This window comes from Acipenser ruthenus, chromosome 14 (assembly GCF_902713425.1).
Source record: "Acipenser ruthenus chromosome 14, fAciRut3.2 maternal haplotype, whole genome shotgun sequence".
NCBI classification, from domain to species: domain Eukaryota; kingdom Metazoa; phylum Chordata; class Actinopteri; order Acipenseriformes; family Acipenseridae; genus Acipenser; species Acipenser ruthenus.
In genome coordinates, this window is record NC_081202.1 from 26,741,907 (window position 1) to 26,758,511 (window position 16,605).

The 16,605-nt window shown below is 37.2% G+C and overlaps 1 protein-coding gene across 1 annotated transcript in view; it reads right to left on the minus strand.

Moving 5' to 3' along the window:
* Nucleotides 1-6,047, minus strand: part of mpped1 (metallophosphoesterase domain containing 1) — a 29,007-nt gene extending 22,960 nt beyond the window's left edge. Inside the window, exons 1-2 of the mRNA XM_034032752.3 lie at nt 5,887-6,047; nt 17-338 (exon numbers count right to left, since the gene is read on the minus strand). Coding sequence (XP_033888643.1) covers nt 17-171 — 155 coding nt within the window. The 5' untranslated portion in view covers nt 172-338; nt 5,887-6,047. The remainder of the gene's footprint in view (nt 1-16; nt 339-5,886) is intronic.
* Between the last annotated feature and the right edge of the window lie 10,558 nt (nt 6,048-16,605).

The following is a 16,605-nucleotide window of genomic DNA, read 5'->3' on the forward strand; positions in this document are numbered from 1 at the left end:
TCAAGAAGGCACTTACATATGCACGTGCGGTGGCTGGAAACGGCCCTGGTTGATGTTATAAAAGGTAAAGGCCTGGGTTGGATTGGCGCTGTGCTCATCCACGTCGACTGCCACCCCACCGCCATGCTGTTGCCGCCTTGCAGCCATGATTTCAGACAAGGTGAAAGCCATGACTCTGGGGTTCGGTGGCTGGGTGTGATGTGTGTTTACACAGCAGGGTCTGTCTCTTCACAGGCTCATCTGCCTTACTGCCATTCTACCTGCATGCACAGATACCATGTCTTCAGCTACCACCTTCACCCGCCGTCTCCCTCTCTGTGCCTCTCCTTGTCAGAGACCTGTGAGCAGATTGGAGAGACAGAGAAGAACCATTTGACAGCTAATCTGTTTGTGGGGATTGGCTTTATTTAATATCACTAAAGAAGATCCAGGGGGGGAAATAATACACTTTCAGCTCTGGGAACTCATTAGAAATATTTCCGACTCAGTGGTTTGATGAATATTTCAGTCAAGGAAAGCTAGTACCGATTGTATGCTCCGGTACAGCAGGGAAAATAATGATTTAAATGAATTCAGGATATATTCATTGTAATTGTCAGTGTCACCAGAGAGAGAGTTGTGTAAATGTGATAATGTACTCCTATTGTATGTCCATGTGGTGCAGTGCAGTCCCTAACCCACTAGGTGATTATGCTTAAACTTAAAAAAAATCAAGTCCCCTGTTGCTATCCAAGAATTCACATATGGTAGTGGATTCCTGAGGTGGAACATTTGGGGAGATTTGGTGGCGCCGTGTTTTATTTAAATAACAGTTGTTAAGATTATCCCACAAAATGAAAATGTAACTGTACAGTTTTCACATATAATTGTGTTCTCCTCATTGTAGTTCCTCCACAAACTTTCAATTATCCTATAATATTCCTTCAGCTCCCCTTTGGCCCCTTGTTCCATAAAGCTAGGGAGGCGCTCCTTAGCGATTTTATTAGCATTGCTGGTTGGAGTGCAGGGCAAGTCATGTAAATGGTTTGAATATAGTAAGCACTGTTCCAATCTTGAGGCTTGCAGGCAGCACCGTATGCCTTTGCACTACTGGGAAACCAGCTGGCTCATCGCACTTCAGTGACATCTGCTGGCCAGGTACCTGATGAGTCCAGGCAGAGCTTTCCCAGGCTGGGCTCCAGGATTCAGAAGTTTGGTTTAGGTTTGTTACTTAAAAAGAGGTGATTGGATCAGATTGCGAAGGGAGAATGCTAGCAGATATTCCAACTCCCTGATCAGTAAGTGGGTTGCAGTGATAAGGTGAAAATCGAATTGGGTACAAAAAGGGTGGTAAAATTGAAGAAAGAAACAGACACTTTTAAATTGCACAGTTAACTACCACATGCAGGTGCATTTTCTATTAATGTACAGAACTTTACTGCACATGTGGAGTCTCTCACAGCACCATATTCTGACTATGATTTACCAGTCAGAATTTGGTGCATGCACCCAAAGTAAATAGAAAAATGAATGCAGGAAATTCTCACAGCAGAAAACCAAAACATATTTCCAGCCCAGCGATTCCAAATGAAATTGTTGTTTTAGGGGCTAGGATTTCACTGTTTCTGCTCAAGAAAAAACATTTGTGATCATTGGTAGTAATGAAGGCACTAATTGGTTATAATTTGTACCAATGGTGATGGATATAGGAGAGAGGGGGTTTGCTTGGTCATGTGACTTAAGAGTGTCTGTGTTCCTTGTATTATGCCTAACCTAATTTAACTTATTTAAACACTGATTTATTTAATTATTACAGTTATTTTGTGTTAAGAAAATGTTAATTAGATGTATGTACACAGAACCTAAATGTGTTTTATCATCTTTAAAATTATTTTGGCTATTTTTATTTTTATGAAGTTTGAAAATGTTTGATTCCAAATGGAGCCAGTGGACCTTTATTATGCACAATACCTGCTGCATGCTGTACTGTGCACCATGTGACACCATTACATTATCTTTTATTTTATGCATACATTTGATATTTAATCGATAGATAACAGTATTTATGTCTATATGTTTTTTTTTAGTAATTCCTAAATACTATATTTATATTTTATAGCTTATAGATTCTGCCAGCAGAAATTGTCTAAAAATATACCAGTTACGTCTTTCAAATGTTTGCTTAGATGACAGCAATACCTACAGGTGTGTTCTACAAAAAAGTAGAGAAAGGATATATAGCCCTACCTGCTGGAGATCAGTCAGATTCAAGCATTGAGACAGATGAGGAAAGGGGAAAGGCTTACTCCGGATTATGAGGGAGGGACTGGAAGTACATTTGTATTGGCCTTCAGGTAGAAATAGATGACAGGGAAAGGAGTGATAGTAAGGATGCTGACAATGTTCCTCACCTAGAAGTGAACAATGACCAGTTCTGATGAAGAACATATTTTATCAGTATTGCAGTTGGTAGGGAAGATAAAAGCAAAAATAAAAACAACCATGCAAAGAGGGCCAGTGCTCTAGCATGGAGAATGGTTGACGCAGAGCTTGTCAACACTGGATGGATGGGCCAGCTGCCACCACCACCAGGTAATGAAGTTACACCTTACCAATACTTCAGACAACATTTTTGATCACTTAGTTAAGCAAACACACCTTTATTCTGTGCAACAGACTGGATCATCTGTCAATACAACTATAGATGAAATGGAGCAATTCCTCAGAATTCACATCTTGAGTGGGATAATAAAAATGCCCTCTTATCACATGTATTGGCCCCAGAACCAATTTGATAAGCTTTGAAATGTGATACATCTCAATGACAACAGCAACATGCTCCCAAAACACCAACCGCAACATGACCCACTCTTCAAAATGCTCCCTTTTCTAACATTAGAAAATCTAAAAGCAATTCCTATTGAGGAGCACCACTCAGTTGATTACTATTATAATTTGTTTATTTAGCAGACACCTTTATCCAAGGCAACTTACAGAGACAAGGGCGTGTGAACTATACATCAGCTGCAGAGTCACTTACAATTACGTCTCACCCGAAAGACGGAGCTCAAGGAGGTTAAGTGACTTGCTCAGGGTCACACAATGAGTTAGTGGCTGAGGTGGGATTTGAACTGGGGACCTCCTGGTTACAAGCCCTTTTCTTTAACCACTGGACCACACTGCCTCCTTGTGAAATGATCATCCCATTCAAAGGGATAAAGGTATTTATCCGTGTGGGAACAAGTGGAATTTTCTATAACTCAAGTTTATGTTGGCAAGGCCACCACAATGACCAATGAGAAGCCCTCCCTTGATATAAGTGGAGACATTGTGCTGAGACTTGTGGGAGGTCTTCCATCTAACCAAAACATAAAAATCTACTTTGACAACTGGTTTGCTTCTCAAGGATATGGGAGTCTGTTGGGACAGTGAGATCAAACCGCGTTGCTGGATGTAAACTAGAGGAAGAAAAAACCCTCAAAACAAAAGAACGCAGAAGCTTTGATTACCGCACTGACTCCAGGAAAAACATCTCCATTATAAAGTGGTTTGACAACAAATCTGTGCACATGATCTCCTCTTTCACTGGGTGCCCACCTGTTGAGAATGTGAAGCATTGGTCTGTTACTCAAAAACAGCATGTCCAGGTTCCACAACCAGCAGCTGTGTAGATGTACAACAAGCACATGGGAGGTGTTAACATGCTTGACATGGTTGTAGAGCTGTACAGGAGGAAGTTCAGGTCAAAGAGGTACTACCTGCGCATCTTATTTCTCATTGTTGACATGTGTGTAGTCAATGGATGGCTTCTGCACCGACGGCATTGCAAGCAGCTGGCAGTAAATCACAAGCCCCTACTAGAGTTCCGATCTGAAATAGCCCATGCATTACTTCAAGCTGGCAAGCCCCTGAAATGCAAAAGAGGCCGACCGTCCCTGGATTCCATGGAAGATGATGAACCTAGACACAAGGTTTCTCAGAGACCAGTGGATGATGTGAGACTTGATGGGATGGCTCATTGGCCTCAGCATGTGAAGGAAAAGCAGAGGTGTAGCTCTGTATAAAATCCTACTCCTGCATCCGATGTGAAAAATGTGGATTGGCTCTGTGTCTCACAAAAGACAGAAATTGCTTAAAAAACTTCCACACTAAGTAAAAACACAATATGAATGTTACAGTCAACGTAACAACATAAAGTATAATAAAGTTTAGGGTTTGGTCTTGATTGATAGAAAATGGATTTGTTTTATTATAGCTTTTTTAAAATTAATAATTAGTTCCCTTTGTGATAACATCAATTTTTTTTTTAGCAAATGCAGATATTAACATTTTTATTTGGAAAACATGTTAGTTTGTGCTTCAAAAATTACACAGTTAAGTTAAAACATGTTTTAGAGTATTCAGATACTTCACATGTATTTTAAATTGTTTACAAAAAATTCCAAAAACAATTACACATGTTTCTAATTCAGTGTTGCCCATGAACTCTTGTAATTTAAAAATAAAATATGCAAATTTCTAAAATGTATTGTATTCATATGTAATTTTATGAATTACTTAATTTTCAGAGATTTATACATAAATATGGACAGAAAGGGTTAAGGATAAGGTAGGTTAACAAACATCAGAATTCGGTACAAAATGATAATATGCCACCACAGTTCTGGATACTTTGGTACAAGCAATATACAGTACTGGTCCAGTACTGTTGGGTTTTAAAGACATTTCCCCAACCAACAACTGTGCTCTACCGCCATTACAGCTTGCAATACATAAAAATAACTTTAAACAAATAAAAAATGCACTGTAATCCTGACAGTTCAATAGCATCACCATGCAAGACGAGAAGCAAAGCAGCTGACCCACTGACAACTAGCAGCCAGAGAAATGTGGACAGTCATAGCAGAAAAAACAACTATCACATAGCTTTTGGCATTTTGATCAAACTCACTTTCATCAGCATTTCATTGTGAAGTTGTGTGGTCCGCATGTTAAAGCATAGGGCTTGTAACCAGGAGGTCACCGGTTTAAATCCCGACTCACTCACTCACTGACTTACTGTGTGAGACTGAGCAAGTCACTGACTTAACCTCCTTGTGCTCCGCCTTTCGGGTGAGACGTTGTTGTAAGTGACTCTGAAGCTGATGCATAGTTCACACACCCTAGTCTCTGTAAGTCGCCTTCGATAAAGGCATCTGCTAAATAAACTAATAATAATGAAAAATGTAAGGCATATCGCTATGCAAATCAATCAAATTCAGTTCAGTCTTCCAAATACAAAATGAAGAACAGCTAAGTTTATCAGGCATTATAATGCAATCTGTTATTTTAATCATGTTTCCTATAAATATAAATGATACTCTAATGCATGTCTTAGTAATGGTTGTGTGTGTGTGTGTGTGTGTGTGTGTGGTAACTTTGAAGTACGATGCCTACAATATGTACAAGCTTAATACATGCAGAAAACACAATAAATACAAAACAAGTCGCTTAATTAATATGACATGAATGTAACTTTACCTGAGCGGCTAGTATTCTGGGGCGAAGGCTTTTTATTGTTCACGAAGAGTTTTGTCAGTCTATTTTTTACAATATATAATTTCCAAAACATAAATATCGACATGAATGTATCCCTGAGTTTTTACAACGTTTTTGACTTTCCACCCTATTCTTTGAGACTAGTACTACAGACCTACTTTTTCCTCGTGCTGTGAAAATACAAGAAGATTATAATTGTGTATTTTTTGTATCGACGTCAGTCTTTCTCTCATTGGCAAAGTAGGCATCCCTAAAATATAGGAATATTAAAAAAAACTAAACAAATAAAAAAACAGTTTCTGAGTATGCGGTACAATGAGAGGCAAAAACATGGAACATGTATAAGATGACAAAATTAGTAGTACCCACCTGGGTTTTGTGGGCTTCAAGAATGCTGGATACGGACCTTGGTATTTCTTAAGTTCACCCTTTCTGTGCAGAAATTACCAGTGGGAGCTTTGTTACCGTTACGTGCTGTACGGTTCACAATTTGGCTCATTGTGGTTGCTTCTCTCTCTCTCTCTCTCTCTCTCTCTCTCTCTCTCTCTCTCTCTCTCTCTCTCTCTCTCTCTCTCTCTCTCTCTCTCTCTCTCTCTCTCTCTCTCTCTCTCTCTCTCTCTCTCTCGATTTTCCAGCTCACCAGCAACATGCAGATTAATGGAAACAGTCAAAGATAAGTGAGCGACAAATCAACGGAACACACAGTTTGATGCAATAATTGCCTAATCTCCCAAGCTGGTTCTGACGATCCAACCCCTACAAAAAACAAAGTCTCCCTGCTGAAAATCAATGAAGCCCCCTCACTGAACATTTGTAGTGGGGTATTACCTTTTTGGTATCATTTCTGATCTTTCCCCATTGTATTTGGTTGATTGCATCTTCTGAGCATATGAAAACCGGTAGCTGAACCTTGCCTTCTGAACTGGGAAAATCCACTGTTTAACCGGTTTCCAATGGTCCACATAAGGTACAAAAAATAACTGCAATTGAACTGCCGCAAAAGTGCAAAAGGCAAAATGCAGTTAGGCTGCAGTTTAACATCACTCTACAAGGTTAGATTATAATACCACAATAACTGTTTTTATAGTGGTAGATGCAATGTTTTATTAATACATTAGTGCAGGTAAGTGCAGGTCAGCTAAATACAATCAGCTTTTTCCCCTTTGACCTGACATTGTTCTGTGGTCAGTCTCAGCATGTCTTGTTCTCCTGGTGGAGCTAACAATGCCATGGAAGGATTCCGCAGATGGGGCACGCCGGAGGAAGAAACTCTGGTATGCTGGCCACTGAGGTGGAACAGTGGGGGTGGAGAGTCCGGGTATATCCAGTAGACTTGGGTTGTCAAGGATTTGTTGCATGCTATATAACCCGGCTTCTCAGAGATACTGGATTCAGTGGACAGGAGTTGCGACGTATCGTGAAGGCTATCCTAGGAGGCAGACAGAAGAAGCGACTGTATGTGGTTGAAGAGGAAAGAGTCTGGCTGGGGACCTCAAAAGAGAGGTGATGAAGTTAACGTCAGTGATGGATCACTAAGGTAAGCGATGGAGGAAGTTAACGTCAGTGACAAGGAATAAATGGCTAAGGCAAGTAAACTGGGCTGGGTTATGTGCAGGATGGAGAGGAGTGGTGCTGGGACTCCAGCATCACTGTCATAAGAACATAAGAAAGTATAGAAACGAGAGGAGGCCATTCGGCCCATCTTGCTCGTTTGGTTGTTAGTAGCTTATTGATCCTAGAATCTCATCAAGCAGCTTCTTGAAGGATCCCAGGGTGTCAGCTTCAACAACATTACTAGGGAGTTGGTTCCAGACCCTCACACGAGGTATTGTGATTAGGCGTCAAACATTCCCGAGGTATTGTGGCTAGTCGGCGAAACACTGAAGACAGGAGGTGCCCACCAGATGACCCACGTGAAGTGCCCCACCCACCCCATTCCAGACAGATGACATGTTGAGGCGCTAGGGAGACTGCACTTTGGTTGATCCCTGGAGCCAGCATCGCCACTCTGTTGTGTGTGCTGATGTACCAGGGATGCCGCAGATAGGCTTATCCCTGGATCCAGCATTAGGGTTGGTTCACAGGCCTGCTTCTGTCGCAGATGAATGCGATACGTCAGGTGCAAATTGTACAACATTATCCAACCCTATGCGATTTCAGGTTGCAGTTTAAGAGTTCTAGTTGTTTATTTTAGTTGCTAGAGGTTGTCACCATCAGCTCTTAATCTAAAGGTTCTATCTATAAATAAATTGCATGTTAACACAATATGAATAACTTAAAGTTCTCTGATTGTCTTAACATTTTTTCTAATTAGGCAATAACATACACTTTTGTTTAAAAGGCATTAATATCTCCTTTGAAACAAATAATGACCAAATCATGAAACCATAAAACCGAGGCAGTCAGTAATCAATTTGCATGGGGTGTTTATGCCATGAAAACATATGATATTGGTAATATCAGGAAAGTCATGGAAAGTAAAATGATAGATATCTGCTTGTTTCATTTTGTAATGTTAAGCAAAATATATAATTAGGGCTTCTGATGTTCGTGTTTAATCGATAAAAAATGATAAAACACCACAGATACAAATGAAATGGGTGTATAACCAATAAACACTGGAAAAACACTGGAAATGGTTAGCTACTCAATTGACATTGACTTCACCCCTTTCTCATTAAAAAAAGCTATATTACAGTTTTGTATGGAGGATTTAACAAAACTGCAAATTGTATAAAAAAAATGCCTAGACACCCAAAAACCCCAGAAGAATGTGTCTGTGACCATTTCGTTGAGGAAGACAGCAAAGAAAGAAGGTGTGCAAGTACTGTTGAGTTACTATACATATTGTGACAAAAAAAAAGCATTTTGAAAAGTAACCAAGAACAATAATGTCATACAGTATATAAAAAGCGAAAACCTCAGGAAAAAAAGATTTTGGGGTACCTCGAAAATAGCTAAAAATAAGCATGGAAAAATGAAATTAATAAAAACCAAAAAACAGAAGCTTATAATGCTTGTATTCTTATGCCCTCTGGTGGTACAATAAAATAATTAGAACAAAGCTAGGGATCTGGGTCAACAAGATACTGACATACAATAAAAGCGTACTTTATGTGAATTAGGTTGTCAGATAAAGGTGTTTTTTTTATTAATGCACGGGTACATTTACACTAGAGTGTACTGAAAGGTATGTAACGGGCCGGTCCCTAACAAGGTAAAACATAATGACTTTGCAATAACTTAAAGACTTTTGGTTGGTTTCACAGATGCCAAGTAGCATTAACCTCAGACTACCCTATAAGGAATTATTAGAATTCCATTCTATGAGCTTCTTGATTGTTCTAGTTTCCATGTAGACTTGTTTCCCAGCCTTCCAGATGTATTTACTGGAATGTACAGATAGTGAGACATGACAATCTGCCCACGTCTGCTCTTCTGTGTTTGTTCAATTGCACAGCGGATTTGGATGAAACTCATAATAATATAGAAAGTACATGAGCAGTCATTGGGCATGGTGATGTTAACTAGATTATGCTTATCTAGTTCCCATGGTGCTTGGTAGAAAAGTTATGACGCAGCTTGATCACATATTACTTTTGTTATTTATTAGAATTTGGAATATTTTTCTTGCCAAACACAAAACTGCTTTATATTTACTTTGGTATGAAGTTCATAATGTTTTTAGATCAATATTTTGTGTCATTAGACAAACTGCTTTTGTTTGAACGACCAAGTGGGGTAGGACGAAAGCCCTGCATGTGTAAATAGTGTGATTCTGTTAATTATTTTGAATTTAAGTTTGGCAGGGTTGGGGTTAATGCGATCCCTGCCACATACACGTGTGGAACGTGGCTGGGTCTTCATTGAATAACTGATGGCCAATGAAGCCCCAGCCACATGGTATATAAAGGTATCCAGATCCTTTGTTTGGGAGATTTGTTTAGACCAATGCTGTTTTTTACAAATGATCAAAGGCATCATTTTCCTTTATTGGTTTGGTGGCAAACAGAATCATTTGACATTGTAAAAACAACATAGTTGCTGTGGCTCTAATTAGTTCATTTGACAGGATGCCCAGGTTTCAGCAGACTCATCTGAAGCCATGGGTGCTGTATTTACTGAAATCACGCCAGATTTATTTTGAGAGCCAATTAAGGATCAGGATACTTTAGAATTGGTAATTATAATATTCTTAAGGCAATAAATAATGAAGGAAGAATGAGCGATGGAAGCTTATTGTTCCCCAGTAATGACTGCAGGGCTTTTCCTTCTTCAAGGACACATAAAAACCCATGGAACCCTGATAATGGTTTCTAAATTCTATAATGACCTTCGCTGTGTGATTTGCAAAAATCACATCAAATAGATTGTACCAGTATTTAAAATAAATAGCTAAGAGGAATAAGTAACAGCTAGAATAGAATGTGCCTGGTTTGCATATTGCTTGTTTTGTAGTGCAAGCATCCCTACCTTCAAAACACTCATTTATAAACTCTAAGATAAAGACTAATGTGGCAGGTTGACTGATGTTTCAGCTATTGCCTTCATCAGTGTAACATGAGGCACTGCAGTAAGATGATGTGGATAGTTTCACTGCGCATACAACATTCAGGACAACAGTGAAAATAATTTTTGAAATAAATACAAAAATTCCCTTTTTTCTGAACTTTATTATGAAAGTGAGATATTAACATGAGTTTTGTCTTACCTGCCTTTGTTTATTTAACATCTTGGATTTTGAATACAAAACAAACCAATACAAGGAGGTAAAGGCAACAGTATAAAATAAAAACAGGCAGAGACAAGAGGAGTACATTTACAGCAATACAGCTGTTTACAAGACTGGAACTGACAGTGAACAAAATGCCATTGACAGCATGTAACCTTTTTTTTCTTTCATACAGGTGATTTTAAACTAATCTTCCTAACAAGGTAAATATTTACTTACATACTGGGGGAAAAAATGCTTAAATTTGTACATCATTTACACATTGGTAATTAATTATAAAGCTTAAAAAGCCACCAGCAGCATCTAAAGAGCTCTCATTCAGTCTCATTCTTTTGGACCCTGGGAGGGAAGCAGTATGCAGCATGACTTATGCTTCTAGTTTTAGAGCAACACGATTAAAATGTCAATTTCACTGTAGTAGGAACAACCTTAATTAAGTGAAAGACTTAGAACCACTCATAGTCATTTTCTTTTTAGTTTTTAAATATTTCTTGAGCCAGCATAAAAAGCCCTTGCCGCATCATTAATGCCAGAACAAGTAGCTGGAAACCCACACAACCTCATCTAAGCCAATGCTGACCATTACTCAATTGTATAACAGGAGTGAGTGAATATAATATTAAAATCTATCACATGCAATTATATTTAAACCTTTGTTTCCTTTTTATTAGCAATCATCCTCATATGGACCTATTGTGTTTTTTAAATTTGTATTTTATTAACCACTAGTTAAACACGAGATGATGGAATGTGTCCAAACCTACTCTATTTAACTGTTATTTGTCATTATTTAAAAAAAAAACGGTTGCCACATTTTGTCAGTGTGTTTTGCTCCAGGAGCACCATTTAGTTCATCGTTTCCAAACTGTTAAAGCATTTCAGTTGTTACCGAACCCTTTTACAGTAAAGTAGATTGATTGTGTTCAAGAGGCATTGTGGGCTGCAGAACTGCACATGTAGGCCCTTATGACATCATTATGGTAATGTCTTTTTATGAGGAAGGAAATTTGTAGCATCTTATTCAATTTGAAAAATACATTCATTCTTAGTACTAAACAAATTCTCAGAAGTGCTTAAGTAAATGTCTTCGGGTAGCGTAAGTTTTAGCTAAAAGATGCCTGGGTGGTGATTACACCAATAATTGACTTCACCATTTGCAAGTCTTTCAGTCCAGCACAATCTGTGAGACTCGATACTCTGCAATTGTGCATTGCACTGAAAGCATTTCTGGCTACACCATGTGTAGAAAAGGTTATAATAAGCTATTTAATATGCCTTTTACAACTATTGTGTTATTTATGATGCTGAAGGAATTCATTGTAGCCTAAATTAGCAATTCACATTACACTCATCAATAATACACCCTGTGTCACCTACTTTAGACAGAGGGCATTAGTTGTTCTTATTGTAGAGTAATATAGATTTTTTTTTATTTGTTTTTTTTTTTTTGGGGGGGGGGGGGGGTAGTATAATGTTTGCATCTGCACCATGAAACCAGTCTGTAAAACTCAATTATCATGTCCCAAAATCAAACTGGGGCTGCTGGATGTTCCATCTGCAAACTGCAATCCCATTCTTCAACCAGACTTACTTATAACCACATGCCTCTTTCTTCTAAACTTATTTGTCAGAGTGATTTGCAGAGATTAAATGAAATCCAAACAAGGATGGGCAAAGTCCCAGTTCACACCAGTTTGATCTTGGTCTGCTGCCGATGGAAAATAACAGGCCTCTTTTAACTTGGTCTCAGTGGCTGATGGAAACATGGCATAAGACTTGATATCTCATCTAAAATACTGGCAGTAGAGGTTGACACTAGGTATGCACTGACCAGTTATGTAGATGTAGAAGGGACTGAAAGCTAGCAAACAGTAATACTTAATGCAGTGCTGGACTGCACTGCACTATTTAATTGAAATCTGACTCATTCTGTAACAGTGAAGCTACTCAAAGAACGACAACAGAAGAGCATCTTCACCACTGTACAACAGGAATGATCCACTACTGGTGTGCAGTATATATGCGTTGATGTGGTAAACTTACTTTCTAATCACCCTTTATATATATATATATATATATATATATATATATATATTAGTGCTGGGACAAATATCCTAATATTCAAACTAATATTTGTTGACAAAAATCAGATGTTCGTATTCGCTAGGAATGACAAAAATACCTTGCACTTATTTACCAACTCACCAGAAGTTGACTGATAGTTTCAAACATGGCAAATGAAAAAGAGCTCTGTGTGATATGTGAGATTAATATATTAAAAAAAAACAACACACAGGATCAACACAGCAGCTCTTGAGCCTCTATTTAAAAGATTCAGACATCAAAAAGTAAACAAACCAGATTATGTGCGTGCATGCATAGTGATCTCTATGGAAGGTCATCTGGCTCAAAAAGGTGTGACAGAAAACAGGCAAGCACGTCATTCTCAAATTCCTCGCTCAAACAGTAGCCAACTTGCTGGAAATGTTGTGTAATGATTTTTAGATAGATTGTATATATTATATATTTTTTGTGCGTCGTTCTGTTATGTGGAATATAATAAACAAGAACCAAAACTGTGAGTTTTTAGCCCTTAATTTTAAAACGCGATTTCCACGTTTATTTTATTTGAAGTGTTTAAAGTTAAATTTCAGTTTTCGTTTGCTTGTTCAGCTACAAAAAGGCACAAGTAAACCTCATGTTATTACTTTATGAAAACGTGTCTATGGCCACTGTTTACTGTGAAGAAACGGCAATGACAAGGAATGAAAAAAATAAAAAAATAAATAAAATGTGGTGTCAACTTTATGTACTATTTATTTCAGGAATAAAGAAAACAACATTTAACTTGAACTGCTATTTGGCATCCTTTGTTTTGTAGTTAATTCACTGGGGTAATTCCTTACTCTATTTTAACGTGTTACATATTGTAATATCTTGCCGTCCGCCCCCCCCCCCCCTCCCCCCTCCCCCCCGCTGCTATGCAGTGTCTGCCTGTGTTCTGAGCAACATAATGGCTTTTATTACTTTTTGAAAACAAACGAATATCCGAATGAATATTTTAATTATGAGTGAATATCCAAACATGAAAATACAGTGTTTGTCCCAGCACTAATATATTTAAATATTGTCTGAGCTTGAAACAGATTGTATTTGTGTAATTGACGTTTGTCAGTCAGTGCACCCCAAGGCCAGGTAATATGACACTTCTCTCGAAACCAAAGCCAACCCAATAAAAGAGCCGAAAAATGTCTTAAAATGATAAGCCTGACCAAAAAAAAAAAAAAAACTAGATACAGACATAGACATAGGGAATAATGTGAAATATTGTTGAGCCAAAAAAATAAATAGTCTACCCTTCCACACTCAACAACGTGAAAAAAACAACATGAAAACCACATGTAATTCAAATAGAACATGTAGGACAAAAAACACAAATAGTCTGCATTAGTCACTTTGGAAACCATGTACAGGATGGGCCGCATCCACTAAATGTGAACAACTATTACGCTCTAAATTCAAAGATTGTTGCTAAGGGAAACCAGCAGTGAAGCAGCTGAATGTATGACTCTACAAGCATGACTGGAAGCATTCCAGGCAGGGACTAGGTTCATGGGATAAGATATGCAAGTTCTACCTTAACACAGTATGTTTCAAAAGCTACACATATAAATACTATGTCAGTACAGTACAATAACATAGACTGTGTCATTGTCCTGCATTTGTAATACACATTTGATGCATGTAATAACATGAACGGACAAGTCTGGTTATTCCATGCCCAAAAATAGTGATTATAGTGAGACTGTAGTTAATATTTTGAGGTATGTTATTATCCCAATACCATCTTGATATCATTATAACATGAATCAAAAAAGCAAACTATACATTAACTGCAAAAAACAGTAACTGCATATTATCTAAATAGGTGCACAGTAGTAGGTTATGTATAGCGGGTGCCATCATATAAGAAGTGTTACAAATATACAGGTATATGCTATTTCTTCTCTCTGGCAAATTTATCAAAATGGTTCAGTCCTCATAGGGAAAGCGTACACCAGATTGTATCTCTCTTTATAACGGGTTCAATTCTTTAAAATTATACAAGTACAAAGAGACAAAGTTTACCAAAAACTAAACATTATACAACAAATTAGCATGTTAGATTTCAATGTGGACTGTTTGTTTTCTACGAATAGGGCAAATATCTATACGACATAAAGATTTCGATTTTGTTCTACAGTTTCAAATATAAAATTCAAGTGCAATTAAAATTCCAAATATTAGTTACATCACATACAACTATTTCTATTGTAACATCTGTTAACTGAAGATAGTTTTTCTTTTTATTCTACATATATATATATATATATATATATATATATATATATATATATATATATATATATATACAGTCGCAGATAAAAGTATTTGGGCAGTTTACAAAGATGAGAAGAACCACAAAGAAAGTGATTTCTGTAATTTCTAATTGTTCTGTTGAAAGATATAAATTAAAGTAGAGATTCAGCTTTATAATAAAACAACAAATTATTACATAATTATTATGATTGAAAACCAACACCTGATGATAATTATAGAATAAATAAATACATACTCATCAAGTGCTGAAAAATGAATTGGAAATTTGTGATTCAAAAAAGCAACAAAAATGGTTAAAACTAAAGAGCATAGAGCAACGATCTCAAAATGGCAGTGATACAACTAAACGAAAAAGGAGAAACTGCCAGAAAAATAGCAGAAAGACTTGGTTTACAGAAAAGCACTGTGTGAGCTATTATTGACAAACACAGGAGAACAGGAACTAATGCAACTAGTTCCAGGTGTGAAAGACCAAGAAAGAATCGTTCGAGCAACCCGGCAAAATCCTCGGATTACTGCAAAAGATTTGACACAAGAATTGAGAGAAGATGGTAAAGAAATTCACGAGCGAACAATTCAATGATACCTTAACAAGAATTGTTGAATTTAAATCAAGGGAAGTAATGTTAAAACTTTACAATGCATTAATAAGACCTCACCTAGAATATTGTGTTCAGTTCTGCTCACCTCGTTACAAAAACAATCTAGAAAGAGTGCAAAGAAGAGCAACCAGAATTATCCCGGGTTTAAAAGGCATGTCGTATGCAGACAGGCTAAAAGAATTGAATATATTCAGTCTTGAACAAAGAAGAGTATGCGGTGATTTTATTCAAACATTCAAAATCCTAAAAGGTATTGAGAATGTCGACCCAGGGGACTTTTTTGACCTGAAAAAAGATTGTTTTCCATTGAATACTTAAAGAAGCCTGATGATTTCTTCAACCAAACTTTATGGTCAGACAAATCCAAAATATCACTTTTTTCACCAATAAAGTAACAGTATGTTTGGAGGAAGAGAGGAGAAGAATTTAAAGAAAAGTTCACCATGGCCAGTGTTAAATATGATGGAGGTTGTGTGATGGTATGGGCTTGTTTTTCTTCCTCAGGCACTGGTGACCTTTGTATTGTAGAAGGATCAATGAATGCTGCAAAAGATCAAGAAATGTTGCACTCTCATTTGTTACCCAGTGCTAGAAGGCTTATTGGATGGAAGTTTGTATTCCAGCAGGATAATGACCCTAAGCATTCTGCAAAGTCTACAAAGGAATTCTGAAAAAAGGAAGATTACAGTTATGGATTGGCCATCTCAGTCCCCAGACTTGAATCCCATTGAGGTGTTGTGGATTGACTTGAAGGTTGCTGTTGCAAAAAGGAAACCTAAGTCGATTGCAGAACTCAGAGCTGTATGTGTTGAAGAATGGACACAAATATCTCCGGAAAGATGTCAGGAACTGGTTTCAAAATACAAAAAAAAACTGCAAGCTGTAAAGGAAGCAAAGGGTACACAAAATACTAATGTAAGGGTGCATGTTATTTTTCATTTTATGCATGTTATGTAATAATGTGTTGTTTTATTATAAAGCTGAATCTCTAATTTATATCTTTCAATAGAACAATTATAAATTATAGAAATCACTTCCTTTGTGGTTTTTCTAATTTCTTTTTTAACTGCCCAAATAATTGTATCTGCGACTGTATATATATCTTTTATTAAAAAATCTACCAGGCCTAATCACTTCTCTTTTGCTTCACAGAGAAGAACCTCTGCAATGTGGAATGTTTCCGTGATGCTTGTCTTTCTCAATTTCTTAGATGTATATTTTATTTTTCAAATTCAGAAAGTAACTACTACTGCTCAGATGAATTTGTTGTCTGAATCACATGCACTTTAAGGTCCACAACTTTTAGTGAGAAACAAACCAAAAACTAAAACAAAACAAAAAAATGTTTTAAAAAAATAAAACCCATCCATAATA